Source organism: Aspergillus clavatus, genomic scaffold, assembly GCF_000002715.2.
Source record: "Aspergillus clavatus NRRL 1 1099423829750 genomic scaffold, whole genome shotgun sequence".
Taxonomy (NCBI): Eukaryota; Fungi; Ascomycota; class Eurotiomycetes; order Eurotiales; family Aspergillaceae; genus Aspergillus; species Aspergillus clavatus.
Window position 1 is genome coordinate 96,902 of NW_001517110.1, and position 27,986 is coordinate 124,887.

At 39.7% G+C, this 27,986-nt stretch overlaps 7 protein-coding genes across 7 annotated transcripts, besides 9 other annotated features; 5 read left to right on the plus strand and 2 right to left on the minus strand.

The window, feature by feature from the left end:
* Positions 1-153: 153 nt before the first annotated feature.
* Positions 154-507: a mobile genetic element.
* Positions 504-1,232: a mobile genetic element.
* A 724-nt stretch (positions 1,233-1,956) lies between these two features.
* Positions 1,957-2,580: a mobile genetic element.
* Positions 2,581-3,716: 1,136 nt separating this feature from the next.
* Positions 3,717-3,853: a microsatellite.
* Positions 3,717-3,854: a microsatellite.
* A 2,572-nt stretch (positions 3,855-6,426) lies between these two features.
* Positions 6,427-6,470: a microsatellite.
* Positions 6,427-6,471: a microsatellite.
* Positions 6,472-8,466: 1,995 nt separating this feature from the next.
* Positions 8,467-8,526: a microsatellite.
* A 1,192-nt stretch (positions 8,527-9,718) lies between these two features.
* ACLA_000690 (WAPL family protein) lies at positions 9,719-11,899 on the plus strand (the record flags this gene model as incomplete). Its single annotated transcript, XM_001276083.1, has 1 exon — positions 9,719-11,899. The coding sequence occupies one exon, from the start codon at positions 9,719-9,721 to the stop codon at positions 11,897-11,899; it is 2,181 nt and encodes a 726-aa protein (XP_001276084.1).
* Positions 11,900-12,481: 582 nt separating this feature from the next.
* rhbA (Rheb family small GTPase rhbA) lies at positions 12,482-13,239 on the plus strand (the record flags this gene model as incomplete). The annotated part of the gene is made up of 4 exons (XM_001276084.1): positions 12,482-12,536; positions 12,619-12,758; positions 12,815-12,943; positions 13,000-13,239. The coding sequence occupies 4 exons, from the start codon at positions 12,482-12,484 to the stop codon at positions 13,237-13,239; spliced, it is 564 nt and encodes a 187-aa protein (XP_001276085.1).
* Positions 13,240-13,794: 555 nt separating this feature from the next.
* ACLA_000710 (uncharacterized protein) lies at positions 13,795-15,369 on the plus strand (the record flags this gene model as incomplete). The annotated part of the gene is made up of 2 exons (XM_001276085.1): positions 13,795-14,781; positions 14,839-15,369. 2 exons carry the CDS (start codon positions 13,795-13,797, stop codon positions 15,367-15,369), a joined length of 1,518 nt encoding a protein of 505 aa, XP_001276086.1.
* A 701-nt stretch (positions 15,370-16,070) lies between these two features.
* Positions 16,071-16,921, plus strand: ACLA_000720 (er lumen protein retaining receptor; the record flags this gene model as incomplete). The annotated part of the gene is made up of 5 exons (XM_001276086.1): positions 16,071-16,151; positions 16,202-16,268; positions 16,328-16,533; positions 16,586-16,836; positions 16,885-16,921. 5 exons carry the CDS (start codon positions 16,071-16,073, stop codon positions 16,919-16,921), a joined length of 642 nt encoding a protein of 213 aa, XP_001276087.1.
* A 1,901-nt stretch (positions 16,922-18,822) lies between these two features.
* On the minus strand, positions 18,823-19,281 carry ACLA_000730 (uncharacterized protein; the record flags this gene model as incomplete). The annotated part of the gene is made up of 1 exon (XM_001276087.1): positions 18,823-19,281. One exon carries the CDS (start codon positions 19,279-19,281, stop codon positions 18,823-18,825), a length of 459 nt encoding a protein of 152 aa, XP_001276088.1.
* A 2,813-nt stretch (positions 19,282-22,094) lies between these two features.
* Positions 22,095-22,116: a microsatellite.
* A 290-nt stretch (positions 22,117-22,406) lies between these two features.
* On the minus strand, positions 22,407-25,493 carry ACLA_000740 (putative cytokinesis regulator (Byr4); the record flags this gene model as incomplete). Its single annotated transcript, XM_001276088.1, has 2 exons — positions 22,407-22,999; positions 23,066-25,493. The coding sequence occupies 2 exons, from the start codon at positions 25,491-25,493 to the stop codon at positions 22,407-22,409; spliced, it is 3,021 nt and encodes a 1,006-aa protein (XP_001276089.1).
* Positions 25,494-26,560: 1,067 nt separating this feature from the next.
* Positions 26,561-27,982, plus strand: ACLA_000750 (uncharacterized protein; the record flags this gene model as incomplete). The annotated part of the gene is made up of 4 exons (XM_001276089.1): positions 26,561-26,720; positions 26,858-27,075; positions 27,125-27,431; positions 27,492-27,982. The coding sequence occupies 4 exons, from the start codon at positions 26,561-26,563 to the stop codon at positions 27,980-27,982; spliced, it is 1,176 nt and encodes a 391-aa protein (XP_001276090.1).
* Between the last annotated feature and the right edge of the window lie 4 nt (positions 27,983-27,986).

Sequence of the window (27,986 nt, forward strand, 5' to 3'; positions counted from 1 at the left end):
TATCTTTAGATAATACTTATAAAGAGATAGATATAGGAGTTAAAATTAATAGTAAAAATATTAATTCTCTTTATAAAAAGGAAAGATAATACTCTCTAACTATATATTAACTATTATAATCTAAATTATATTATTTTAAAGAATTATTATCTACTCCCTCTTATTCTAAAGATTATTAAGAGACTTATAAAAAGAAGGATTTTTATATAGCTAGACCTTTATAAGATCTATTATAAGATTAGGATTATAAAGGGGTAGGAGTAGAAAATAGCCTTTTATATAAAATATAGATTATTTAAGTATTTAATTATATTTTTTAGGCTTATTAATACTCCTATAATATTCTAGAGCTTTATAAACTAGCTATTCTATAATTATCTAGATATCTTTATACTAGTTTATATTAATAATATTATAGTATTCTTATAAGATAACAAGGAGTACTATAAGTATATCTACTTTATAATAGTTTAACTCTAATAAATAGGACTATTTATAAAGCTAAGTATTTCTTTATAATAAAGAGAATTAACTTTATAGACTATATAATTATACTAGAAGATCTAGAAATAGAATCTTTATAGATTAATATTATTATAGAATAACTATAGCTAAAATCTATAAAGAAGATCCTAATATTCTTAAGATTTACTAACTAGTATAGGAGATTTATTAAGGAGTATTTATATTTTTTAGTATATTTTTTAGCTCTTCTATAAAAACCTAGCCTAGGAAATAAGAGAAGGATTCTAGGGAAGAAGTTCTTAATTCTAGAAGTAGTAAATATCTTTAATAAATTAAAGAAAGTATTTATAGAGTAGATAGTACTTATCTACTTTTATAAGAAGTACTACTTATAAATAGAAATAGATATATCTAGATACACTATCTATAGAATACTATTATAGCTAAGTAAGAAGGGTTATTAGTAGCTAGTAGTCTTCTTCTTATAGAAGATATAATCTATAGAGAAGAACTATAGTATCTATAATTAGGAACTTCTTATAATAGTAGAATTATTTAGGGAGTGGTACTACTACCTAAAAAATTTATATAAAATTATTAAAGTTATTATTAATTATAATAGTCTTTATTATTTTAAGATTATACCCTAATTATTATAAAGATAGGTATAGTAGTTATAAATACTTATAGTATTTAATTTTAAGATAGTCTTTTATATAGGGAAGAAGAACCCTATAGATAGATCTTTATAAAGAGCTAACTATAAGAGAGAGGCTATAAAGACTAATATTTAGGGCTAAGAAGATAGAGATCCTAATATATTAAGATAGTAGTTAATACTTCATAAAAAGAAATATACTAAAGTAAATACCCTAGAGGATATAAAATAGAAGGTTTATATAGTGCTAGTCTAAGAGATAGTAAACTTATATAAAGGACTAGCTTAGAGAGCTAATATCTATAAGAATATCTAAAGACTAGATCCTTATATAAGAGACTTCTCTATAGAAATTTAGGTCTTACTACTAAGATTACTTATATAAGATAAACTTATAAGAAAGATCTATATAATATAAGTAAGAGCTATAAAGAAATTATTATAGCTTTATTAATATAAAAAATAAATTAGTATATTAGATAAGCTATAAAGGGCTCCTCTATTATAAGGGCTTACTCTATATCTTAGATTATTATAGCTTAAGATTAAATATTCTTATAAAACTCTATAATAATCTCTTTATAGGCTACTTTATAGAATAAAAGATAAGAGAGTTAGTCCTAAAATACTTCTAGTAGCTAGAAGTAAAGAACTTTATTTATAAATACTATATAGCTTATAGGGTATACTAAGAATTATAATAAATTTAGGATAAGTAATAAGACTTACTAAAGCTTATATTTATCTTTATAAATATCTAGATCTAAATTATTATAGATTTAATTATAGATCTCCCTATAAGCACTTCTATAGTAAATTTATAAGAAGCTTTTAATAATATCTTAGTAGTAATAGATTAATTTAGTAAGATAGGCTATTTTATACCTATTTAGGCTATCCTTAGTAAGAAGAAGTTAGTAATAACTCTTATTTATAAGATCTTCTAACTTTATAAAATCCTAGAAAAGATTATTATAGATTAGGGTTCTATCTTTATAAATAACTTCTAGATAGATTTTATATTTTATCTCCTAATTTATAAGAGTCTTTCCATAGCCTACTACTTATAAATAAATCACTAGATAGAATATCTAAATAGTATGCTAGAATAGTACTTATAGGCCTATATTATCTCTAGTTAGGAAGACTAGGTTAATTATCTCCTTATTATAAAGTTTATCTATAATAATATATATTAAGTATCTATTAAGAATATATCTTTCTATATAATTATAGGTATTAACCCTTATATAATAGTAATAGATTCTATAAACTAACTAAAGGATAAGATTATAAAAAAGTTAGTTATAAAGAGACTAACTAAGCTAGAATATACTTATAAATATATAAAAGAGGCTCTAGTAAAGGCCTAAGCCTACTAAAAGAAATATTATAATAAGAAATATATTATAAAGATATTTTAAGTAGGAGACTAAGTCTAGATCTTTATTAAGAATATATTATAGATTAAACTAACTATAAAGTTAGATTAGTTAAATACTAGTCTAATATAAATTATAGAATATATAAATAATCTAGCCTATTATATAAATCTACTACTAGGCCTTAAGATATAAAATATATTTTATATCTTTATACTCTATAAATATAAAGAGATAGAAGAGGTAAACTTATATAAATACTTCTTTATTTATAAAGTTATAAAAGAGGATTATAAATACTACCTAGAGGTAATCTTAGACTTATAAGAAGATAGGTAATTTATAGAGTATTATATTTAGTAGAAGAGATATATTAAAGAAGATAATATTTAGGAACTTATAAAAGATCTATACTATCTATAGATCTATAAAGACTATATAAAAAACCCTATAAGGAGAGGAAACTCATCTTTATTAAGAAAAACATAAAATAATAAATAAAAGAAATATAAAAATCTCTAACTCCTAAACCTACTATTATAAAGATACCTAGTATTAAGTATAAGTATAATATAATATATAAGGCTAAGAAGATAGCTACTAGACCTAAAGATACTTAAAAGAGTAGTTCTTATAGCTATAATAAAGATAGTTATTATATTTCTTAGCTAGCCTACTAAAAATATATATTATAAATACTAAGCTTATACTTACATTATAGTAGATACTATACTTCTAGCTAATAAGAGGTCTTACTCTAGCTCTAATTATAAGAATACTCTTATAGAGCTAGATATAGACTTCTAGCTAACTAGGTATACTAAAGCTATACTAATTAATAAAGTAGAGTAGGATCCTAGTAATCTATACTTACTCTTAGCCTAATAAGAGTTATAATCCTATCTAGAGTAAGAGCTCTATAACTATTATTAGATTCCTCTATAAATAGAGGAGGAACTAAGCATCTAGGGGTAGCTTTATTATTAGGCTAAAATCCTAGATAGTAATATTACTAATAATAAGTATAGAGATATCCTAATTAGCCCTAGAAGTATCTAATAAAGATAGTAATAGCCTAAAGATAAAGGCTCCCCTTATGATAGAGGCTAGCTATACTCTTATTAGATTAATAAAAAAGGGCCTATATATAACCCTATATAGAGGGAGAAAGGCCCCTATAGGAATAAGGAAAAGAGAGGTAGGAGGAGCTATAGTAGTAATAGTAGTAGTAGTAGTAGTAGTAGTAGTAGTAGTAGTAGTAGTAGTAGTAGTAGTAGTAGTAGTAGTAGTAGTAGTAGGGGTAGTAGTAGTAGGCCTAGTAGAGGTAGTAGTAGCAGTAGTAGTAGTAGGCATAGGGGGGAGGGGTATAGTAGGTAGTAATAGTAATATAAAGGCTATCTCCTCCTCCTTTTATAAGAACTATTAATAAGAATACTATAGACTTATAAGCCCTTACTTACCTCTAAGAGATTAGAGGGAATAGATAAGAGTAGAGATATAAGAGAGAAGATATAAAAGAATATTTTTCTATAAAATATCTTATAATATATTAATTTCCTCTTTCTAAATATTATAAATCATAGAAGATCCCTTACTAAAACTTTTATAATAAAAACTAAAAAAAATATAAAAGATAGAGAGAAGAAGAGCTTATATACTCTATAAAAATTATTACTATTTTAAACCCTACTTTATAGAAATTTTATATAATAAGATTATTAAGGGATTTATAGGAGTATTATAAGAATAAGTAATATAAATCTAAAATATACTATAAGAAGATTTTAATAATAGTAAAGATATTATAGTTAAAGGGGTCTATCTATAATTAAATCTTTATAAGAAGATAAATAAATATAAGTTTATAAAAAAAAAGATAATAAATCTTTTTTATTATTTATAATTTTTTTTTTATAAAAAAAGATTTTTTACTAATACACCCTATTATAAATAAGGAATCTTAGATAGATCTTAAGGGCTAAGGTCTTTTAAGAGGGGGGGTAGTTATAAGAATTATAAAGATTTATTATATATATTATTAAAGCTATCTTTATAGAGGAACCTAATAATAAGAAGGCTCCTTATAAGAGGTTATATAAATAGTTATATAATCTATAAAGATATAAACCCTGCCTATAACTACTAAACTTTAGAGTTTAGTAATAATCTCTTTAAATAAGGACACCTATATTTGAATCTATTTATAACCATTCTTCTTTCACACTAGTTTCCAATTCTTATGGATCATAGATCCTTATACCACCCTAATAGTAGTTAAGTAGTAATAATATTTAGTATTATCTTTAAGCTACTAAGTTCTATAGTATAGACTATTTATATATCTAGGGAGCTAAGGTAGTAGGTTTAGTTATAAGAATATTACTATTATACTAACCCCCTTATCTGTACTACTTCTATTTATATAGACTATTATTATATTTAATCTGTATGCACCTACTAATACTTTATAATACTTATAGATTATCTACTTCTAAGTATCTAATATAGTAGTATTAGGTAGCTCCTATTAGGGGCTAACTATAAATGGTTTAATAGTCTTAATCTAGCCTAATCTAATACTAAGGTAGTAATAGAGTTAGTATTTAAGGTGCTATAGTAGTAAGGTTAAGAAGTCTGTATCTAGGTTAGTATATTAATAACTAGAGGGCTAGATAGAAGTAGAGTAGATAGAGTAGATTATTTATTATAGTAATAATATTATAATATATAGGTAAGGTTTAGCATAGCTAGTAGTATATTAAGATATGTATTTAGGGTAGCCTAAGATGTTATTTAGAATACCTTAATAATCTAATATAGTGCCTAATACTAAATAGATTCTATAACTATAATAATTCTCTAGATACTACTCTTAAAGCTAATGCCCCCCTGGATAAACTAGGCAGAGTAGCTATATAATAGTTATAGCTATAGTACTATAGTATATATATATTAAAGGTAAAGTAGCCTTATTTCCTATATTAAGCTTATTATTAAACTAGGTATAGAGGTTATATAGGCATCCTTCTTTTATAAGTATTTAGTATAGGCTAAGCTAGAGAGCTATTTATTTAAGTAGACCCATAGATATTTTAGTATTAGCCTAGGTTAGACCTTAGCATCATAGAAGTAAGCTACTATATTAAGTAGGCTAATTAGCTTTAGTATACTATAGTAATTAGACTATAGGTAGATAAGCCTATACTTTAAGGGATTAAATTATAATATATAATATATCTTCTACTACTTAGCTAGTATATAGATGCACTCTAGCTAGCAGTAGTTAGCTATTACTAATTTACCTTATACTAGATCAATAAAATATATATACTCCTAATATAATGAGTAGATCTATAATATATATTTTATCCCTAAATTAGTTAATATTAATTAAAATAATATATAGATATATTTTTTAGAGATTAATAAGAGTCCTAAATTATGGACTATAGATAAGTTAAATAATTAATTATTAAGTATATATAAAGGTAGCTTACTGCCTAGCATATAGCTATCTTTCTTAATAAAGATCAATTATAATAAGTAAGATAAGCTGCACAGGTAAGGTAGGAGAGATAAAAAAGATTAAGTATAGTGACTAAGATAAGCCGCGCAGGCAAGGTAGTAGGGACCTCAAAAAGTTACAAAGAAAATCCAGTTTGGAAATTTTGGAATTTTCTAATGTTTTTTTTTTCTATTCCATATTTTTCCAGTAGTTAAACCCCCTCAATCTAGTAGTAATACCAAGACATTTTTAGCTAATCAGAGGCTATAGTTTTTCTTACCCTATAAGAATAGACTAATTAGAATTAGTAGCAAGTAGATGCCTTATTACCTAGGAAAGCTATGTATAAATACTAAGAAATAGTAGTAAATTTCATATAATAATATTAAAATGTATATCTTTAACTTATTAAAATTTACTACCTACTACTACTACTACTACTACTACTACTACTACTACTATAGGAAATTCATCTTCTAGTTAATAGATAAAAAATTTAGCTAAACTCATAATTATTTATAAATTATACAGATAAAAAGATATAGGCTCCTATATAAATTTATATAAAGAATTACTTAAAATACTTATAAGAATGCTTATCTACTAGATTTTATATATCTACTATTAATACTACTCTAATTTTAATTAAAATTTTTAACTCTATCTATATAACTACCTATATAAGCTAGTATATTAGATTATATAAGGTATAATATAAAAAAAAGATAAAGAAGTATAGAATTTAGTAGATAAGTATCTTTAAATATTAAAAAGTATCTATCTTAGTGATAAATTAATAATTATAGATAGCTATCTTCTATAATACCTACCCCTTATATATATTTTAATACTAGGAATAGCTTTATTTCTTTAAGTATTAGATCTAAAATACCCCTCTCCTTTATCTAAGACTATAGCTACTACTATACTGGATTCCTACTATAATTTTATCTAGATAACACTATTCTACTAGCTTTAAACTATATAGTATCTAAATCTTATACATAATAAATCTATAAATATTTATAGAGAAAGAATTATAAGTCTTAGTATTGATTTATATAAATATAGCTACCTTCTTCTAGCAGAAGATATATTAGATAAAAGCTTAACTTCCTATATAATTTCTATATAGATTGAAGCTTAGATTAAAAAGCTTCTTACTAAGCTAAATAATAGCTAAAAGATATAAAAATATATTAATTCTCTCTCTATTAATATATGTTCTATACTAAAAAGAGTATAGAAGATTCTGTAAATAAAGCTAGTATTTAAGAAGATATTTATAATTCTCTGTAAGAATAGGCTTTAGCTTATAATTAAAGATCTATTAAATCTTTCCTCTATTAGTAGGCTCTTTAAATTAGTAGCTTCTATTATAAGGTATTTTAAGAAATTACCTTTAAATATAGAATTAATAATTAGATTCTATATTATCTTTATTTATTATAGCTATAGCTACTTATTAGGGATCTTAGTATGGGGTACTTTAGTTAGTAATACTAAATTAGGAAGCTTTAAAGCTATCAAAAAGGAGAGAAAGAGATAATATAAATAAGATCTTTTAAATTCTCTATAAGCTAGGCTTCTAGGGTAATCTTTCTAATCTTATTAGACTACTTGAGCTAGTAGATAAAGCTATTAGATACTTAGAATCCTAGAAGTATAATCTTATACTTATAAGTATATTATTATATTTATCTATACTATTTACTAATAAAATTGATAATATAAAAATAATTAGATATCTAAGGGTATCTCTCTAATAAAAGTTATATTTCTATATTCTAAGATAATCTCCTCTTTTATCTTTAACCTCTAGTAGATAGTAAAGACTTAGAGAGCATATAGATAAAGTAATATAATTACTAGCTTATACTTATCTATTAGATTAGCTACTATTTATATCCTAAGATATTAAATATATAGCTTCTTCCTTCTCTTATACTAGATCTATAGAATATAATCTATAAGTATAGTAGTAAGGAAGCTATAAAGTAATTTAGATTCTTTTAGAATAAATAAGAAGTATTCTTTGATAGGAAGTTCTAATATAAAAAAAATCTTAAGTAGTTCTAATTTATAGTAATAAGATTCTTAATATACTAAGAAACTATATACTAAATACTAATCTAATTACTCTTTACTAGAAAGATAAAGCTCCTAAAATTAGCATTCTTACCCTCTATCTCTACTATACTATTATAAATTTTATTTCCTCTAAATAAATCCTTTTAATTATAAATCTATAGTATATAAAGCTACAGAATTAGATAAAAACTAAGTAAGTAAATTAGATAATATTTATCTATATAAATATCTAAAGCCTTTAGCTCAATAGATACTCCCTACCCCCTATAAGCCTATATAAAAGCCGAGAAGATAAAGATAAGGAGCGTATATAATAGAGAGTAATCTTACTAACTAATATAGAGTATGCTTTAAGTTAGGCCACCAGTAAGGTAGCTAGTATTAGTACGGTGGTTAGTACTAGTAAGGTGGCTAGTATTAGTAAGGCTCCTATTAGTAGCTAGGCTAGTAAGCAGGTGGAAAATACTTAGATTTTAGGGAAGTAAATATAGGAAAAGTAACTGTTTTTTTATAGAATTAAATTTTTTATGGAGGATGAAAAATAGCATCTCTTATATTAGGCATAATTTCAAAATTTACTAGTAAAATATATGGGCAGGAAGAATTAAGGGGAGATATTTTACTCATATAAAAATTTCCTCTAAAAAGATAATATTTTCTTTGCAGAAAAAATGTTTTTTTTTTTCGGAAAATTTGGAAGATGGAAAAGAAAATAAGATTCCCCACAAGGTAGGAGAGTTATGGTGAGTAAGATGAGCCGCGCAGGTTAGGTCCCATAAAGTTACTTATAGACATAGTTAGATTACTCCTCTAGTTTAGTGCTAACTAGCTATAAACCCCCCCAAATCTAGGCTGAATGCAACTCTAAGCATGGGAAGCCATTCTAGGAAATTTCTTATGGATCTTATTTAATCTATATAGACTAAATGTATGGCAGTCATCTAGGCAGAAGGAGGCCATATAAAATATTAGAAATCTCTGGAATTTCACTGTCTTATCATCCTAATATCTTGCTATTCTTGGATTAGATAGTGGTAGAATCCGAAGGATTACCATCCCTGACCGGCCCACTACACAGTATACTAATGAAGTTACTGGGGTAAACTAGACTATATAGTATAACTAGATAGGATAATATTAACTAACTAGTTCTGATACATATCAGTACTTGCAAATAGTGATTAATGATATATAAGATTACCATACGGAGTACTCCATACATCAGCATAGAAGCGATGAATGGCAACCACCCTTCCTATAACTCAGCTTACCTACCCTACCACACAAGTTGGCTTTTGTGATTACTGAGATAGAGAGTTCAACAAATCCTTACTTGATCAGATGATATTGATTATGGACACTCACTAGTCCGCTCTCACTACCTATAGATACAAGATGCCCAGAACACCAGGCAAACTTCCTACAATCAGGCTTGAGAATTCGCAGAAATGGTCTGACGAGGATCTGTTGTATCCCCCCTCCGGAAAAAATAATAGTGGGCGCCAGAAGGGGTTTAACCATCCAACAAACAGTGCCCATATTCGATCAACGAGAGAAGTAAAAAGATTAGTTCAAGACCACGATTTACCAGTTGCATCTGTTCTTGCTGGTCAAGAGATGCCTTCCCCACAGAACCCCAAGAGAAAAGAACATGCTGTTATCAACAACAAACGCAGGAAATTTGATACCCAGCAGATGAAGAATAGCCACGACCACGGCCTCGACACCAATGGACCTGTTGGACCTCTAAAGCCCAAAACCGAAAAGACGAAAGCTTCAAATACTAATTCGGCTCTCGCCTGCGCCGTCATTCGAAGCGGGTCTGATAAAAACTTCAATGAAGTACATACAGTGTCCCCTTCATCTCCTGACCTGCACCAAAGTGATATACATCCAGCCGTGTCGGCTGAAGTACCAATTGAAGAATCATGTGAACATCACGAATCCGACACGCTCACCGGATCCTCTTCGCACATTGGCAATACACCGAATAGAAAGGAGGTATCATCTCGACGAAGGCTCGTGGATGCACTGAGTGCGATGGAGCATTCAGGAAGGGGTTCTTTGGTGAACTCGGAAACTGATGGTGATACAGAAGCTTGTTTGCTACCTCAATACGCTTCCAAGAAAAACTTGTCGGCAGGTACTCGGCCGAATATCCAGTCTCGAAGAAGTGCTGGCTGGTTCGCAGGCGACACGGCTTCAAAGTCGTCAATTTCGATACCAAGCGGCCTTGGGGACTCTAGGATCACATACGCACGGCAGCGATCATTTCTGAACGATGCCCATATATTGGGCGGCTCCCAGCACCAGGACACACCCAACCTGCCAGCGAGCTACTCCAACCGAGGCCTGCGACAACTAGCGCACGAGAATTCCCCCAACATCACCCCACAACTCGGTGATGATATTGGCGGGGATGGTCCTGTACGCGGTATTCACGAGCTCAGACAAGCAGGAGAGAATTCTCGCTTTCAGAGCGTTATTGATTCGATTTTCGAGGATATTGAGGACTCGTGCAATTCGACTTCGGGCAAATGTAGTAGCTTTATCCAGTTGTGCGAGAAGCTTTTGGATCCTCATCTTGTGCGCTGTTTTAGCGAACATGATTTTCATGAACGCCTTCTGAGATGCATGGCTGGTGATCTGGACTACTTATCTGCCTCGTTTGCACTGTGCGCCTGCAGATTAAGTAGAGTGTATGATGTGGTATCCCAGACATTGTTGACGCGACACTGGTCGAATGTTCTGAATCTTTCATGCCTATTGATACTTCATGTGGGCAGTGACAGGCCGCTGCTATCGGCCACGCTCTCTGCCGGAGTATCGAGGCCCATCCGGCAGACAGTGAAGAACATACAACCACGTTTATCCTTTGTTATCAGCGGAGAGGATCCGCACCTGATAATCTCTCCTCGTTCTATAGCTCTCTTCAGTATTCAGTCCTGCCTTACAAAGTTTCGCGATGGGGCCAGCAACATTGAATCAATGCCCGCACCCCTGCTGAAGGCGCTTGTTGAGCTGCTACTCCAACAGAAAAAGGGAACCATGGCAGCAGCTTCATTGCCTCCGGAGGAATTCAGAACATTGGTCTTAACTTTGTCTATACTCGAATCTTACGCGATCTTATCAAAACCAGACGGACACAGCCAGAATTATCCCTCTCTACGTCTACTTCCCCAGCTCCACCACTTTCTTCGCTTCAACCAGTGTGAAAAGGGCCGACAGCTTCGCACTCACTATATCCGGACAATATTAAATTTCACCAACCGAGATTTTTACCTTTCCAATGAATACTCCACACCCGAAATGGTCGGGGGTTTGGTCGAAATCGCCGTTTCTCAAATCAGGGATGCATCCGAGGAAGAACTTTCGGGGCTGGATGATTCGTTGAGCACGTCTGTCTTAGCCTTGGGGGTACTTATCAATTTGACGGAGAAAAGCGAACTGGCGAGATCTATGTTTCTACGCCCCACTTCTGGCTCGCTGTCATATATTCAGTTGCTCCTTGATATCTTTTTTGGGATGGTACATCCTCTTCGCAATATTAACCAAGACATTGCCATTGGTTATTTGTCTATCCTACTGCTCACCCTTTGTTTATCTGCAGAGGCAGTCACCCAAGTAAGGGAGTCACAGCAGAACAATGGGCTCACTATAATATCGTCGACAGCAGATGAGTTCTTACGGTACCACCAGAAGATTGAGCCTTGGTCAAAAACACAGGAAAGAGGAAACCTGGGGCCTATGACAAGACTTGAGTACATAATACGTCAGGTGAAGCAGTCTACATCTTAATGTGGCTTTAACGCATCCAGAATGATCATATAACTTTTAAATAACTTTATGGAAAGTTTGTGTTGGGCATAAAGCTCTCTACTACTTTTAGTACATGGAAGTTTTTTTTTTTTTTTAAAGAACTGGATGGAATTATCAAGGAGCTGAATAGGATATAGATATACATGAAAGAACAAATAATCCCCACATGTTATAGGAATAATATGAATGGGCAGTTTGATAAGATCATGCGTTCTTTCCACGTTTGATGTGTTTGGCATGTTCCGTAGTTACCTACTCCGTAATAATGAGTATGCGAGGAATGGTAATGTCTGGGATTATTTGCCACCTATGGGTATGCATTGTATCAACCATTTTTGAGAGACCAGCCTGACTACTCAACCAACTTCTTGATTAATGTATTCGAGCCTTTCGCCATCCAAAGCCATTCATGCTTTCACTGGGCACTGCGTTCAAAGTTCAATTCCAACTTGGCGACGTGGTTGTTAGATATCGACTTCAGCCTCTCAGCTCGTTGAAGGCCAGTCCCTCTCATATACAGGATTGCTGGTAGAGGAGATTCGATAAAGCACGTGTCAAATCATGCCTGCTGCACCAAAACAGAGGAAGATTGCCATTGTTGGTAGTCGGTCTGTAGGTATGAATATCACACAAGTGTCTAGTCCCGCACGTTCATATTCATGTGCATTTTGCTGTGGTCTAAATAATTTGTTGCGCAGGAAAATCCTCTCTTACGGTTCGTTTCGTCGAGCATCATTTCGTGGAAAGCTATTATCCCACAATTGAGAACACATTCAGTCGCATCATTAAGCACAATGGCCAGGATTTTGCAACGGAGATAGTCGATACAGCGGGTCAAGTCAGTATACAGGTCCCAATGTATCATATATTCAAATCAATTAATTTCGTTAATAGGATGAATACAGCATTCTGAACTCGAAGCACTTTATCGGGATTCATGGCTACGTTATCGTCTACTCTGTTGCCTCCCGCCAATCTTTCGACATGGTTAGAGTCATACGCGACAAAATTCTGAACCACCTTGTAAGTGCCCATGCAATTACTTTTCGTTTCCGCATCTTTTGCTGACGGAAGAACAGGGGGCGGATCATGTCCCCCTTGTCGTTGTCGGGAACAAGAGCGATCTCAAACCTGAACAGCGTCAGGTCTCGCTGGACGAAGGCCGACAATTAGGGGAAGAGTTCCACTGTGCATTCACTGAGGCTAGCGCCCGTCTTGATTATAACGTGACTAAAGCCTTTGATTTAATGATCGAGGAGATTGAGAAGTCACAGAATCCATCCCAGCCGGCAGGCGGCAGCAAGTGCTCTTTAATGTAACACTGTGAATTTTTGATGTTTAGAGCCATACTCCCTTTTATTGTCTTTCCTATATTTCCGAGGTTGGTTCCTTGAGGAGCCATTAATACAACTGAATTATCCTGTTATCTGTACAGTAAGTAATATTACCAATATATAGAAAAAGTCTTTCAGTTCCCGTCTACGTCTCAATACCAGAGAAAATAGAATACATAGATATCATCGAGATATCCAACTATTTCGCATGTGATGGGGGAGGTAATACTTTGGGTCTTGACGGTAATCACGTGACTGCACATTATCCTTTAGGTCAATCAGCTTGACTAGTCACCTCACGGTGGTGCTACAACTACTACGAGGAAATATTCTTGCATCCCAAAAGTTCTAACATCAACTAATCAATGTCAGAATCCATCCAACGCTGCTTGAGCTGATTAGAGAGCTGCAGACCAACCAGTTAATGCTCCTTCGAGGGCAATATTGAACACTTAGCAGGATGGACCGAGAACGCAATAGAAGGTGCGCTCCTTGAGCTTTCCCTCAACATCCTCATTATCTTGTTGAAAATTTCAACTGATGGAAATTTATGTCAGATTTGATGATCATCGGGGCAGGGAGAGCTATCGGCCAACGGCATCTCGGGGCTATAGCCGTCACACGTCACCAGCGCGAACTCGTTCCCCTCGCCTTGTTGCCGATACATGGGTGCCGCCTTCCAATCGACCGTACGGTCGTTTTAGGGATCGTTCGCCATTGCCGTATAGATGCCGTTCTCGGAGCCCTACTTTTCGCCAGAGAGACGGTGAGAATAATCCTTACACGCACACAGCTCAGAGGAAACTTTCTCCGAGGCGTGAGATACGGCCCAGATCGCCCCAATTTGGGTGGCGTTCGCGTTCCCCCTACCGGGATAGACGCCCTCGCGATGTTTCTCGTGGCCGGTCCACTCCGAGTTGGCGAGACCCTACCCCACCGAAACAGGATCTTCGACTCTTGAAACGAGAGAGAGGTCCTCAGCCCCCTCCCGATCACTACAAGAAATCAGCATCTCCCATGAGGCATGCCTTCTTACGAAACAGCAACTCGCACCCACTAATCTCTCACAACCTGCGGACTCCACCCGAAGGACCTCCAGAACGGAGTTCAGGGAATGCCACATTTCAAACCCGACAATCACCCTCTGTTAGGGATGCTTCGAGCATTCACATCTCTGCCCCGAGCACTGTTTCCAACTCAAGACGACCATCGCCGACGATTGACAGACCCAATGCAACTGCCGAGGAATCCCGGGGTCGTTCGCCAGCAGAATGTTATATTCCACAACGCCGCGCATCCAGATCTTCAATTCATTCGACACCTTCCCATGTGCAAATGGACGTCGGAAATGAAAGGGATAGTCAAGATAAGTCTTTGGGCTATTCGTCACTTCAAGAACAACCTTGTGCATTCCCAGATGGTACAACAGCTCTTGGTATAAAGTCAACCCAGCCCACAGGGCCGTCGATTGAATCGGATTGCCGTTCAAATCATGCATCTCCCAACGCTCTCTCCACCCAACTAAATGTCCCGTCCTTATCTCGAGCTAAATCAGATATATCGAGCGCATCTATTGAATCCAAGTCGTCTCATGGTCGCGGGCCAACCATATCCCTGCTTTCAGCCCCTACTCGCCCTCGCGGAGGTTCCAATACCAAGGAAAATTTTCGTACGGGCGTTTCCACTCGCCGGGGGCTAACATTTGTTCCCAGTGCGCCTCCAACCGGCCCGCGAAATAGCCATACCGCAGCTGTACCCGTGGATAGTCATCGACCCCATATCCACCGCCACAACAGTCTCGCTGGGCCATCCTGGCCCCGCACCCAGAAGCATACAAATCATCTTGCTGGTCTTTGTGCGATTATCCCGGGAGGCAGGCTCTTAGCGTGTGACGTGGCTACTGTCATGGAAAAACGCCTTGGACAGTTGGATTCAGACAAAGACCGACTGTTTGAGCAAATTACCGATAGCCAACGGCTCAAGCGACTCGTTTCTCAAGAATGGGATCGGCTAGATAGGGAAAGCTCTATTTGTGTATTAAAGAGTGAGTTAGCAGAGGGTCATCTGCAACGCATCACAGATGGGGAGAGTATAAATGCGGGTACAACGTTCTAAAAGACTCAGGCTTCTGAGAAATAATTCTGTAAACTATTAAGATTCCAACTCTACAGTGGTCCAGATCTCTCTTCCGTTCCAGGAGCTCTATAAACTGATCAAAGATCATTTCGAGAGTATGAGGATTGGCAGAGAATTGTGTCCGAAGATGACCTACTAACTTTGATCGTCAGTATGGATAATGGAACAGCATAACCCCCAATTCAATTGCTTGGCTTATTGGAAAGATGCGCTTGCCCAACGCTTGTATATCGCCTAAGCTCCAAGTATTAAATGTAGCTGTCTTTAGAAGAGGTAAAGCGAGCATTTCAGGGATCGAAGTATTCTTGAGCATTGCGATTTGCGCGACTCTATTTAAGTGTTCCAGATTATGTGCATTGGTGATTGGGTGAATCTCAATTACAGCATTGCGCATGATGTGGAGCCTTGTCGCGTACCTTTCGTGTAGTCATTATCATCATACATATGTGTCCTACTCCGTGAACCACTTTTCCTCTCAAGAGACAACTCCATTGATGCATTGCAACTTCCATTTTGTCAAATTCATTGAGCTTCTTGTCACCCATTACTCATCTAATTGATTCGACACCTCAATACTCCGCAGCCAGAGAATCGATCTTTCCATATTGGAAGCTAATTTATCAATATGAATATCTTCAGATTAGCTGGTGAGTAGTGGGTTATCGCCTTTGCGAGGATTGATGATACTGATGTGGATGATAGCCGATTTTTCACATCTAATATCTATATTCATTCTCCTCCATAAAATGAAATCTTCAAGTGTAGGACATTCCACCTTGCCATGTGAACACCGTTTAATCTTGAACCGCAGAGTTGCTCTGGTTTGTCCTTCAAATCGCAAATTTTGTATTTGCTGGTCTTCGTTACACGCTATCTTGGTGAGTTTCTTCGAAAATCATCTCGAAAGGGATTGTTCCTGACCATTGTTATGACGAAGATCTCTTCTGGACCTTTACCGATTCGTTTTATAACACAACATTCAAGATCTTATTCATCTGCTCTTCGGCTTATATCATTTACCTGATGCTCAACGACTACAAGCCAACCCATGACCCGAATCTCGACACTTTCAAAGTTCAGTATCTCCTTGGGGCCAGTGCTCTATTAGCAGTATTGTTCTCAAGCAATTACAGCATCTCCGAGGTTCGCCCGCTATTCTGATCTACGACTGTGACTCTCTCTCATGCTTTCTTAGATACTCTGGACATTCTCAATCTGGCTTGAATCTGTTGCGATCCTTCCTCAACTCTTCATGCTACAGCGCACTGGCGAAGCAGACACCATCACTACACATTATCTCTTTGCCTTGGGGCTCTATCGGTCTCTCTATATCCCAAACTGGATCTACCGGTATTTTTCAGAGAGCCGATTCCACCCGGTTCCTGTTGTGGCAGGCATTGTTCAAACGCTTCTGTATTCAGACTTTTTTTATATCTACTATAGCAAGTGAGTTCATGACTGCACCACTGTCAAACACATTCTAACCATGAGCAGAGTTATGAAAGGGAAAAAATTCTCACTTCCAGTCTGAGTGGGACAACGAATTTCAGCAATTGCTGCCTTGGCGTGGAACAATCTGGCATGTCTTGCCTGCCATTTCATTCATCATTCTTTGCATTGATCTTTTCCTCCCTTGTAAGTTATCTGGTGTCTGGTTGAATAGGATCTTCAAGATCCATCAGGTGCAGTGCCTAAATGCATTTTGTATGTTAGTCTTTTTTCCATGATGACAATTTTCATTGACACCTCAGTTCATCAGCATCTGCTTTTCTCATTCGATGGTGTACTATCATTAGACGCAAACAATTTAGGGTGATCCCATAGATGTCATGTTCATCAGACATAACCTTTGATTGAAGGTTACATTTTTGTGTCCACATATGAAGGTATTAACCACTGCAGAATATGTGGTCTGCAAATTCATGACCAAAATCAAGTTTATATGCTCATTGAGTTCTTTTTCCTATTCGTGTTACTCCAGCACCAGTTCATTCACTGCATGTAAGACCAGATCTAGGAATAGTCAACCTACTCTGCCACAAGTTTCGGACCAGAAGGTTCTATTTTTAGAGCACCCTTGAAGTCTATGTAGGGACTGCGTTCATATCATAATTCTACATGGAGGTTTCCTGCAGAAATCTGCAAGAGAAGCCGTCTTGAACATGACACTCGACAAATAAAGTCAACCGATTCGAACATATTACTAGAGAGAACCTATAGGCTCCAATCGTGACAGCAACCCTGCATTGCTCACCATTATTCAAATTTGCCAGATCATGTCCAGAGTCAAGGGATAATCCAAACCATCGATCTTTCATTCGAACGCCTAAAACTCACGATGTTGAGACTGGTTGTTCGCGGTTGTATATGCTGTACTGTAGCTAATCTGGGATAGATCTCCACCAGGATACGAATCCACCGCCATAGACATGACATTAGGTAGATTGACCACCGGCGTTCCCCCGAAAGATTTCATGGAAGTTGAAACCAGATTTGGCCGTCCAAGAGAATCATGGTGATGGTCTAGCCAACCAGTGTGGCCACTAAACTGATTCAAGTCGTCTGCCGGTAACTTCTCTAGAGAGGTATGACCACACAAAATAGATTCACGCCTCGAGATTGGAGGAGAGGGAAGTTTAGGTGACCGATTCGAAATCTCGAGTCGCGGAGAGCCTCGACTCGAGATGGGCGGCGTCAACCGCACGCCTCCTCTGCGAACTTGACAAGTGGGGCATATCTTGACAAATCGTGAGATGAGCTCTTTGGGAACCCTTGGAGGCGGATTAACATTTCGTCAGACAAAGTGAGCTTTCACTTGAGGATACAGCGGACAATAGCGGACAAGGGTCGCCTACCAGGAGTACACCTGTCTGACTTGCGCGGATGTTTTGTCCCTGCCACCGTGCTGACATTGTTGATGCGCCTTGGTCAGTATCTTGAATAATTTCTCCCGGATGGCTACCGGTTTTCCTTCATGGCAGATCATTTTTGTACACTTCCAAGAGGTGTTGATGTATGTCAGCGTGATGTCTTTCTCAGGTATAGTAAACAGACTTTACGCACGTTGGTAGATCCGGTGCCAACTACCTGAAGCTTGAACATCTTCTTCACCCAAAACCTAATTCAGAAATTTAGCAAGGCATACGTAAAATAATTGGTTTTACGAGGATCGTTGGAGTGAAAAATTTCGATTCGGGTGGAAGTTGGGACGAGTCATGTCTACCTGAATTGGGCTGATTCAACGGCTGTGTCTTTTGGATCGATGAGGACGGTCCTTATATTGCGCGCTCTCCTGGCGTGGATCAAAGCCTTGTCTTGTTTCTTGATAGACAGATCCTCCACGTAGCTGACGTACTATGTAAGTCCGTTGTACTTGTTTCCATCCAGCAACACGGAGGAGAAGGCATTTTACTGCTCAGAAAGAGGATGTAGTTACCTTCGTATCAATTGGTCAAATTCCCTCACGCCGGGGAAGCCTTCTAGCGGGGGAATAACAGGCTCCGATAGCATTTTGTTTTCGTTCAGAGATTCTTGGCTCTCTATCTCGGTTTCATTCGTTGCTTCACGAAGGAATAAATATCGTGGGGACTCTAGGTACCGCGCCTGGGGCATGCATTGCGAGGATCCATGCTGTATGAATTCATGTTCAGGAGTGGGCAGAACTGGATGCGAAGATGGTTCACTGATGCTAGAAGGTACTCCATTCTGGTCGTATGTCAGACTGCACTGGTGATACATGTTGTAGGAATTCTGGGGCATATGGTACGAGGAGGTTCCGTTGCTCCCGTATTCGTGGTTCTCTCCCTGGTTATAAGAAATGGGTAGGGAAATCTGCTGGTTCAAAATGTAGCTGCCGTGGCCATGGGCACTGCGCCTCTCAAAACCACTCATGGCGATCAGGGTTATCTGACAGTTGAAGCTTTACGGACAAATATAATGTATCGGGTATAATCTGTGTATGCTCGCGCACAATGTCAGGTTTGCCCGGACTTCTCACGCACACAACGAATGTCAGCCATAGAGTGTCTTCTCAGGTCCTCGGTGTACGTGGCGAGTACAGATGTTGAGACGTTCTGGAAACAGAGACGAGTGACCTGAGACGACATACCTTGCAAAGACGTCACACCCCGACACCTGGGAATTATTGCTGAAGTCAATTCGCTGTAACCGGGTAGAGATGGCCTATGTCCATGGAAGAGGTCTTAAGGTATACTGGGAAATTGCCAGCGATGACAGGATACATCGACGAGCGCGGGGAGGCGGCATCATTTAAGTAGGCGGGACAGACTCCCCCTCGCACCGACCTAGGCCTAAGCTCTGGCCTTCCCCAGCATGACTCGGCATAAGAGGCACTTGCCTTATTCCATGGTATGCACGACAAAGAGCTATGACAGGCGTCTCCATCAATCAAAACAAGGTGACCCCTGATGGGGCCAGTGGAGGGAGAGCACGACAGATGGCAATCCCTGACCCGCAGGACAGAATGTTTGGTAAGTTCTTTTTAGGTATCTTCTATGAAGCAGGGGCGGGTTTCCGGTCGATGGTAGGAGAAGATTGCAGTAAGTTTGCTAGTCTTCTCTGCGAAAAGAGGGCCTTGGAAGAATAAAGCACAATCACCTGCCATGCTGCAGGTCCAACAGACTTGGGGGAGGAGCTGGATCTGTACGGGGGGCAAGGGTTTATTTAGCAACAGCTTCAACAAAGGATACGAGCAGAACGGGAAAAGAGTAAATGGGAAAGACCCTTCTTTCCTTCCGCTGGGACCAGAATTGGCTATTCCACGATGTTTGTTGATCATCATCCAGGGAAGTGAGCAAATCCAATGCATCGTGCCTGATGTCTTAATGCCTATGTTTCAACTTCCAGGGCGCCTATAGGGATCGAACAGGCAGATTGCCACTGGTGATACCACCTGTTCTTCATCCCCAACCAGGCACGCATGGACATGGTATGAAGACATTCATCATCATCAATTTTCAGAGTCAGGGAGAGAGTTGAGGTTCCCTGAGGGTGAACCATGTTTGGGCAGCTGGATTTCGCATGAGTCACTACTTCCTCAGATTTTGCTGTTTATCCAGTGTAGTACGTGAGGGTTGTGAAGAAGATGAAGGCCAGTCATCATCAGGTCCAACGTGCCGGCCATTGACAGATTGCAGTTTTGGCGCCCCAAGTCCTATCCCAGTTTAAAGCATAAATCTTCCAGTCGGGATGGTCGCCCCCAGTCTTGTCCAGTGAAGCGATGGGTGGGCAATTCAAAGGCTACCAAAGGAAGGAATAATGACTGAAGATCTGGAACCAGCCTTGGGAGTATCTGAGGCGGCGAGGTTGTGTCACTACGAAGTAGACAAATAGGAGATAAATAGTAGCTGCGCGGCTCCTGGGCATGCTTGTTTGTCCACTTTTTCTTTTTTAGAGGGCCATTGGCCACTACAGAGGGAGAGGCTAGAAATACGAGCCTCGATATGGTTTGTTTCCTGCATTTCATCCTGGGATCAGTCCCATCTTCCAGTGTCTGTGCTTCCATCCGCATCCGAATGTCAGCTTGGTTTTCGCCACTGTATTCACGTCTCTTGAATGGTGGTAGTTGATGAGTACTTGCCTATCGTTATTGGTTGTAGTGTTGTGCAATTACATATGCTAGACCACTGGGAGACGTATTATGTAGGTATTTATTTCGTTTAGTGCTGATACACTAACGAACGAGTTCTGCTGCTCTCTCTATCGATCTTCAGCTCTCCCCCTACCGAGCTGCAACCATATTATGATAGTGACTGCACGGAATATGTGACTGGCAGTTCTGCGTCATGTATTGACATTCCACGGCCCAAGCAAATAACGCACCTAGATCATAATCATCATATCAAAATATCTAGTAGACATCGAACTCTCTACCCTCGACCGAGTCACACGGCCCTGGCATTCGCTGCCAGACAGTCGGCCTCATCCCTAAAACCGAATATTACTAAGGATCTCCCCTTCTGCACACCCCAAAGAAGAGACAGGCTAATCAAGAGACTTCATCATCCCTATGTCATAGAAACTGGAACAGAAGACATTGTTTCTTCTACAAGAGCAAACCTCGAATCCTTAATTGATGAATTGCTTTTCGCCCCTTGAACCCACAGGCACGCAGATGCCAGCTGGACAACAGACCAGGATTCTCAGACTGGCTTTCTGTTTGCAAACTACCTTCATCAATGATTCGAAGGAATGGAAGCCCAGCATGGACTAGCCATGTCGAAGCTCAGACCGACTTCATAGCAAACAGCTCGACCTGCATGACCCATGACTAGGATGATTAACCCATTGCAGTGCTGTAAACTCCTATTTTCTCCACCCTCTCCATCTTTTCTATCCAGCCATCTCATCACCCTCTTCCCCAACAAGATTATTTCTCTCCTCTGCTCTCTCCCTCACGACCCTAAGAAAGCATCGTTGAAGCGGACGGTTGGCGTCTGACGATTTATTGCCCAGGGAACCAGCGAGATCGGAACAAAAACAAAATGAGGACAAATCAAACAATACTAAAGGGGAAAAGGAAACCACAGGAGAAACGAGAAAATATATTTTGTGAGAGGGAGTATTATACTGTACAGTCGCAACGTAAGGTATAGTTACATAAAGTCATAGAGAATTGGCTCTCGAAAGAGAGATGCGCAGAAAAAGAGAGGCACAAGAAGTGTTTCAAAACGTGAAGGTAAGGGAAAAAAAAAAAAAAAAAAAAAAGTCATGAAGCTGGCCAGTTCATAAGGGCCAGCGAATGCTATATCATAAGCTCATTCCGAATATCCATCAAAATTATGCCACAACTCGCAAGGACCCCTGTCTCATAGGGTAGCATCATCTTATGGCTGGTGCTCACAACCCGTTACCTGGGCCTGATCATCTAGGTCGATAAGAGCACGACCGTAGGTGGAAGTGTACTTCCTCAACGACTGCACAGATCTGCACACGCCACACAGTGCTGTTTAATCCACCTCCGATTTCATGGGTGAGGACTACCAACAGGCAATATCTCACGTACCGTGAAATTCTGGGGCTCCGAGGGCTCCCCGGACACTGTTGAAGCCCACTATATCCCGTATGGCCCATCTCCAACCTTGTCCAGCCTTACTCCGATCAATGCTCACCCATCGATCGACCTTGCGTCTCCATTTATCTTCCTCCACGCGTTGGCGTCGAATGAATTCAGGGCCGACATCAAATTCTTCCGTGATGGGCCATTCGTCCGATGAGTATCCGAGGCTTCGGTCATCACCACTCCCGGCATGGCCAGCGTCGTTCTGACAACTACCCCGTCCGCAATGTAGTTTATCCTGACTTTTTTCTTCAAGGTCATCCAGGCCGGCGAAAATATCGTCTTCGAGTTGAACCGCCACCAGACCTTTAGCTCCTGGTTGGGATGGGGCCAGCTTCAGCCAACACATGCGCTGCGGGTCGAAGACCATCCCGCCTACAACTTGCACATTCTGCATTGCGCCGACATTGGTGATCAGAGCAGGTGCGGGTTTGGGAGACATTGGCAATTTCTCAGCTTCAAATTCATGGACAGATGTCTCATTGCCTTCCCACCGAAACGTATTTGGATTATAACGCATCCCATTGACAGCTATGAGAGTATTAGTAGTGGTAAAAAACCGCTTGAACTGAATCACTTCGAGTGAAATGTACGTACCTCTAGGCTCTTGCACCTCTTTGCCCATTGGCTTGATCAGGAGAGGTTTACCACCAGACGATGTGAATGATTTATTCTTCTGGCTTCTCATCGGCAAGGAGGTCGAAGAGGCCGAAGGGGTACGTGAGCTAGATTGAGTCCTCCAATTTGGACTGAGTGGACTCAGTGCGTTGCTCGCTCGATTCTTCGCACTAGACGCCATCGACGCAATCCGCTCTTCTCTCGCGGTTCTTGAAGCGTTTGTGTCCCGCGCAAACCGGGGCGTAAGATTTGGCATGGTTGACATAGTGCCAGGAGTGGGCTTCGAGTCTGGATGATCCATCTGTGAATATAGACTCCGATTTTGACTAAATCTATCCCGGATGGACTTTGGAACACCTCGACCGGTAGGATTCTTGATGAATCTTCTTTCTATTGAGGAAGATGTGGGTAGATCGTCGAATGATTCCAGTTCACTTCCGTCGCCAAAGTTGCGCCTGCGCGTGGGCTTGGTGATAGCCTGCTTCGGCGCGGTGATTAGAGCCTCAGGTCTTGGTTCTTCCGTATTACTCCCTAGGTTGATTTGACGCTTTAATCGAGGATGTCGGAACATAGGCATCTGTGAGCCAAGGTTTTCGGCAGAACTATCTGAGTTTGTCCACCGCGAGTGTCGATGACTTTTAACATTGACATGATGAGATTGTTTTTCAGAAGCCCCAGCCGGAATGAAAGGCATTTGAGACCTACGATTTGAATATCTCAGATCATTCCCGACGCGATCGACTGGGGTTTTAGGACGAATATTGGAGGGGTATGGACGCATCGAATCATCATGCTGGGGCTGAGAATTCTGGGAACAGGTCACTGTTGCCGCAAGATGGACATTTCTCATGGTCGGCATAGATCGTTTTGTTCGAAGAACCTGGTTCCTAGCCGAAGGTTGATCGCCGCTCAACGAGTCTCTCGTCAGCCGAGATGCGGTGCGCCGCCGGCCAGAAGTCGAAGGAGTCGGTGATGTCGATGGGATTGCAGAAGGAAAACCAGAGACAGAAGCATGCGAGGCATGGCCTCTCACACGGAATTGGGAGCTCGGTGATTTGGGTAAGGGAACTCCACTCTCAGAAACGGTTTCAAGATGAGTGGAATGAAGGTCATGGCTCGAGAGGCGCGGAATCCGAGATTTCGGGGAAACCGAGGTGTTGGTGAAAGTAATGGAGGTTGCTGAACGGCGCGCGGGGCTCCCTGGGTGTTCTGTTTTGCATTTGATATTGGGGTTAAGAGAGAGTTTCTTCAGATCAAAGGCACCACCACTTTCAATATCCAGACCCAAGAGAAAATCGTCTGTATCCGCCGCGTCAGTTTCAGCTTGACCCGGCTTGGGATATTGCACATTTCTCGGAGAAAAGGTGTCGAGACGCTTCTTCAAAGATGACTCTAGGTCTAAGGGACCTTCAGGGATAATAAGACCATCAAGTCCCTCGTCCTCACTCTCACCTGTCAGGCAACTAGATGCACTAGGACTGACAACAGAGACTATAGAGCTTGGATTTGAGCGATGGTCTCTCTGTGTACCTCCAAAGCGAACACCAATACTGCCTTCGGACCACTCCACGTCAAATTCCTCAGGGGTCGGGCTTGTCGCGCCCAAGCCGGTTTTGCGCGTAGAAAGACGAAGAGGGAGATCATCTACCGGCAATTCGAAATCGCTTTCCAAATTCTCTAATACTCTGTTCACTTTCATACGGCTGGATTCAAGAGCGGTTGAAGTCGTTTCCGGCGTTCGGGGCATTGCAACTCGGATAGTGGGGACGTCGTCGTCAATGTCATTAGTGTCGAGGAGGGCATTGCCAAGATGATCGGTTGCTCGATCTAAGTTCGTCAGGGCGGATTGCAACTGTGTAGGAACATCATCCCCCCAGAAACATGCAGTCGGACTCTTCACTGGGCTAGTAGCAGCAGAACTAAGCTGCCTGAGGGATTCAGGGAATGCTGTCTCTTGAACACTCTTGAGTTCCAAAACAGTATCGGGACCCGGAAGTTCAACATCATCCGTCCAATCATCCACAAAGTTTCTTCTAGGCTTCCTCCTTCCAAGACGTTTGATTGTCCCCCCAATGAGGGCCGATTTGGGAATATTGGCTGGCAGTGGGATACCAGCACCCTTAGCAGATGCAATGGCTTCTTCGCTCAAAAGCTCGTCATCATCCTGAAGCTGAACCTGCCAGTCTTCATCATCTCCAAGGGTCGAATCGAGGTCGGAGCGAGCAGATCGGCGGGAGGATATTGAGTCTCGGTGACTAGATCGGAGGATGGACGAGTTTGTTATCGATGTTGTGGTTGAAGCCGTGCGAATATGGATGTCTTCGAAGCACTGCAGATCCCCGTCATCATCCCAACACTCGATTGTCTCTTCGTCACCATGTCGTAGCTGGGTAGTCAGTGGCTCCATGTTCAATGAAGCCTATCAGGAAAAAAAGCAGTTACAAGCGGCGATAGACAAGTCTTCATCTGACGTCAAATGAAACTTGCACAGCTGGTAAATTCAGATGGCACGCTCGAATAACTTCGGCGCTGATACTGAATCCAAAGCCAGTTGAAGCATCATCCTATTGTTCGTCTGTGTTGAAGTTGCAGTATTGATCTCGCAAGATCCGGAAATTATGACAGGTGACTGATCGCAATAGAATACAAATCATCTAGCCACTGGATAAATCACAATAGGGCGTCGGACAGTAAGATATTAGTTAGTTTATAGACAGACAAGCTAGAAGTCGCCAGAAGCGTCAGAACAGTTGAAGGATCCAAGTCGCAGCAACTCAATAGAGACGGTCGAGGCACGAGGGCCCCACAAATGTATGACTATGTCTGGATTGCAAGGGTTGGACTGGATTTTGAAACATGGACTTGGTGGATGCTGGTGTGTGGTGACTGGTGAGGCAGTGGTAGGAAGCTGAATTCCTTACGGAGGAAAGGTCGGGGCGGGGAGGCACTGCTGCTACTAATATGTTGGTCCTGTGCTATGATGATTGACAGGGGCAGATCATCGGATGTCGCTAGAGAGTAGTTATCTACTAGGGAGGTCATCGCATGCTTCACGAAGTATGCTTGCTTGCCAAGGCTGCTTAAAAAAAAGAAAAAAAAAAGCTGAAGCTGGGAAGCAACAAGTGCTTGATTAATTGATTAATGTTGCCTATCCTTCACCATACTAGTGTGTAGACTGTATATTCATTTTTCGCAAGATGAACTATGACTTCAATGATGTGGTATGCATTCTACATCGAAGAGAGATTGTGGAACCAGGGTGACCCACGGAACGAGCATATCCGTTGACTAGTATGGAGTACTATCAAGATATTTCTGATGCTGATGCCTACAGAGTACAATGATCGGTTTTGGTCAGTCGATAGGCAGCAATGACTTGCTAGGCAAGCTGTCACGGGCTTTAGAAATATAACAATCCCAGTGAATCCTCGGAGATTTACCAATCACTGGTGTCTTTTCCTTGAGCTCACCATCATGTCTCCATTCGAACCAAGCTTGTCGCGAAGAATTATCCGAATCCCTAGATCTAATGATCCTCAGAGCTACGTGCTCCTTCAAGTATCCCGCGCTGCGTCTGTTTCTCTAGACTTGGATATTGTGGCCACAGAAGGGGAGAACCCCTACACCGGAACTGGTATGCTTCCCTTGGGTAAATACACGGATGATTCTGCATAAACTAGTTTCATTCTACATGATTATTATTTCCTCCCCTGTTCTGATCATTTTATCATTCCTCGCCATCTTGAAGGGGCTCTCACGCAGACAACCTAGTGCGACAAAATATCCTGAAAACCCTCCGTGCAAAGAACTACCAGGGTAGTCACGATGAGTGGGTACAGATTATTTCATATGTATTTGGCCAGCTCAAAGACTACACCAAGATTTCCGGCCTGGTATCCGATATTGAATCCTCAGCAAACGTTTTACCAACCGAGAACGGAGACACCGAGTTAGTTATTACGATACGGAAGCGTGTCCAGTCGATCACAGTAGGCTCCCGTCTTCAGACCCGTTCTTAATTTGTCTGACGGTATGCAGCAAAGGCTCGGATCCGTGACCCTGAGACAGGACGATGAACAGGCTATCCAGCTATTCGACTGGTCGGGTATGGCCGTTGCCAGAGCCGATGCTCTTGAGCAACATCTCTCGTCCCTCAATGACCGCTATAGCGCAGCTGAGGACACTATCAAACAGCTCAGCAAACAACTTAAGGAGCTGGTAGACGCCAAAAGTCAACATGATGAACAATTGATGGCATGTTTTGTGCAGTTGCTTAATGGGAAAAAGCTCAAAATCCGAAGCCAACAGCGCTTGTTGGCAGCAGCAGAAATGGATCCTAGGAAAAGTACGACCCCAGTTCGTTACTCACCCAAAACACCGCATGATTGACATTCTACACTTCTAGTATCCGAGATACAAGAAACAATGTCAGGGAAACGTCACCCTTCAAGACGCAATGCCCGAATCACCAAACGCTCCGTGGCTGAAATGACCGAAAATGACTCTGAAAGCGATGACGGATTCGAGAAAATGGATGTCGATCCGATGGGAAAACAGGATCGTCGCCGAGAAGATCTTGTGACAGACGATGAACAGCCTTCCACTCCCCAACCTCTTGAAGACGAAGGAATAGTCACGACGGATGAGGATCTTTCGTCGCCCTCAGTGTTGAAAAAGCGCAATGAAGGCATGCGAACTTCGAGTGAACCTAAATCTTTGGGCCACGCTTCCCTGCCTGATTCAACCATCGCCCCGCCCCGCAGAGAGTTGCCATTTGTCAGAAGAACCAAGCTAGATACGAAGTCGACTTCAGCGAGACTTGACTCGAATGGAGGGGATACCGCAGGGAACGCTGCCGAAGAGATGGCTGGAGAAACCGATGACGATGAACTATAATAAA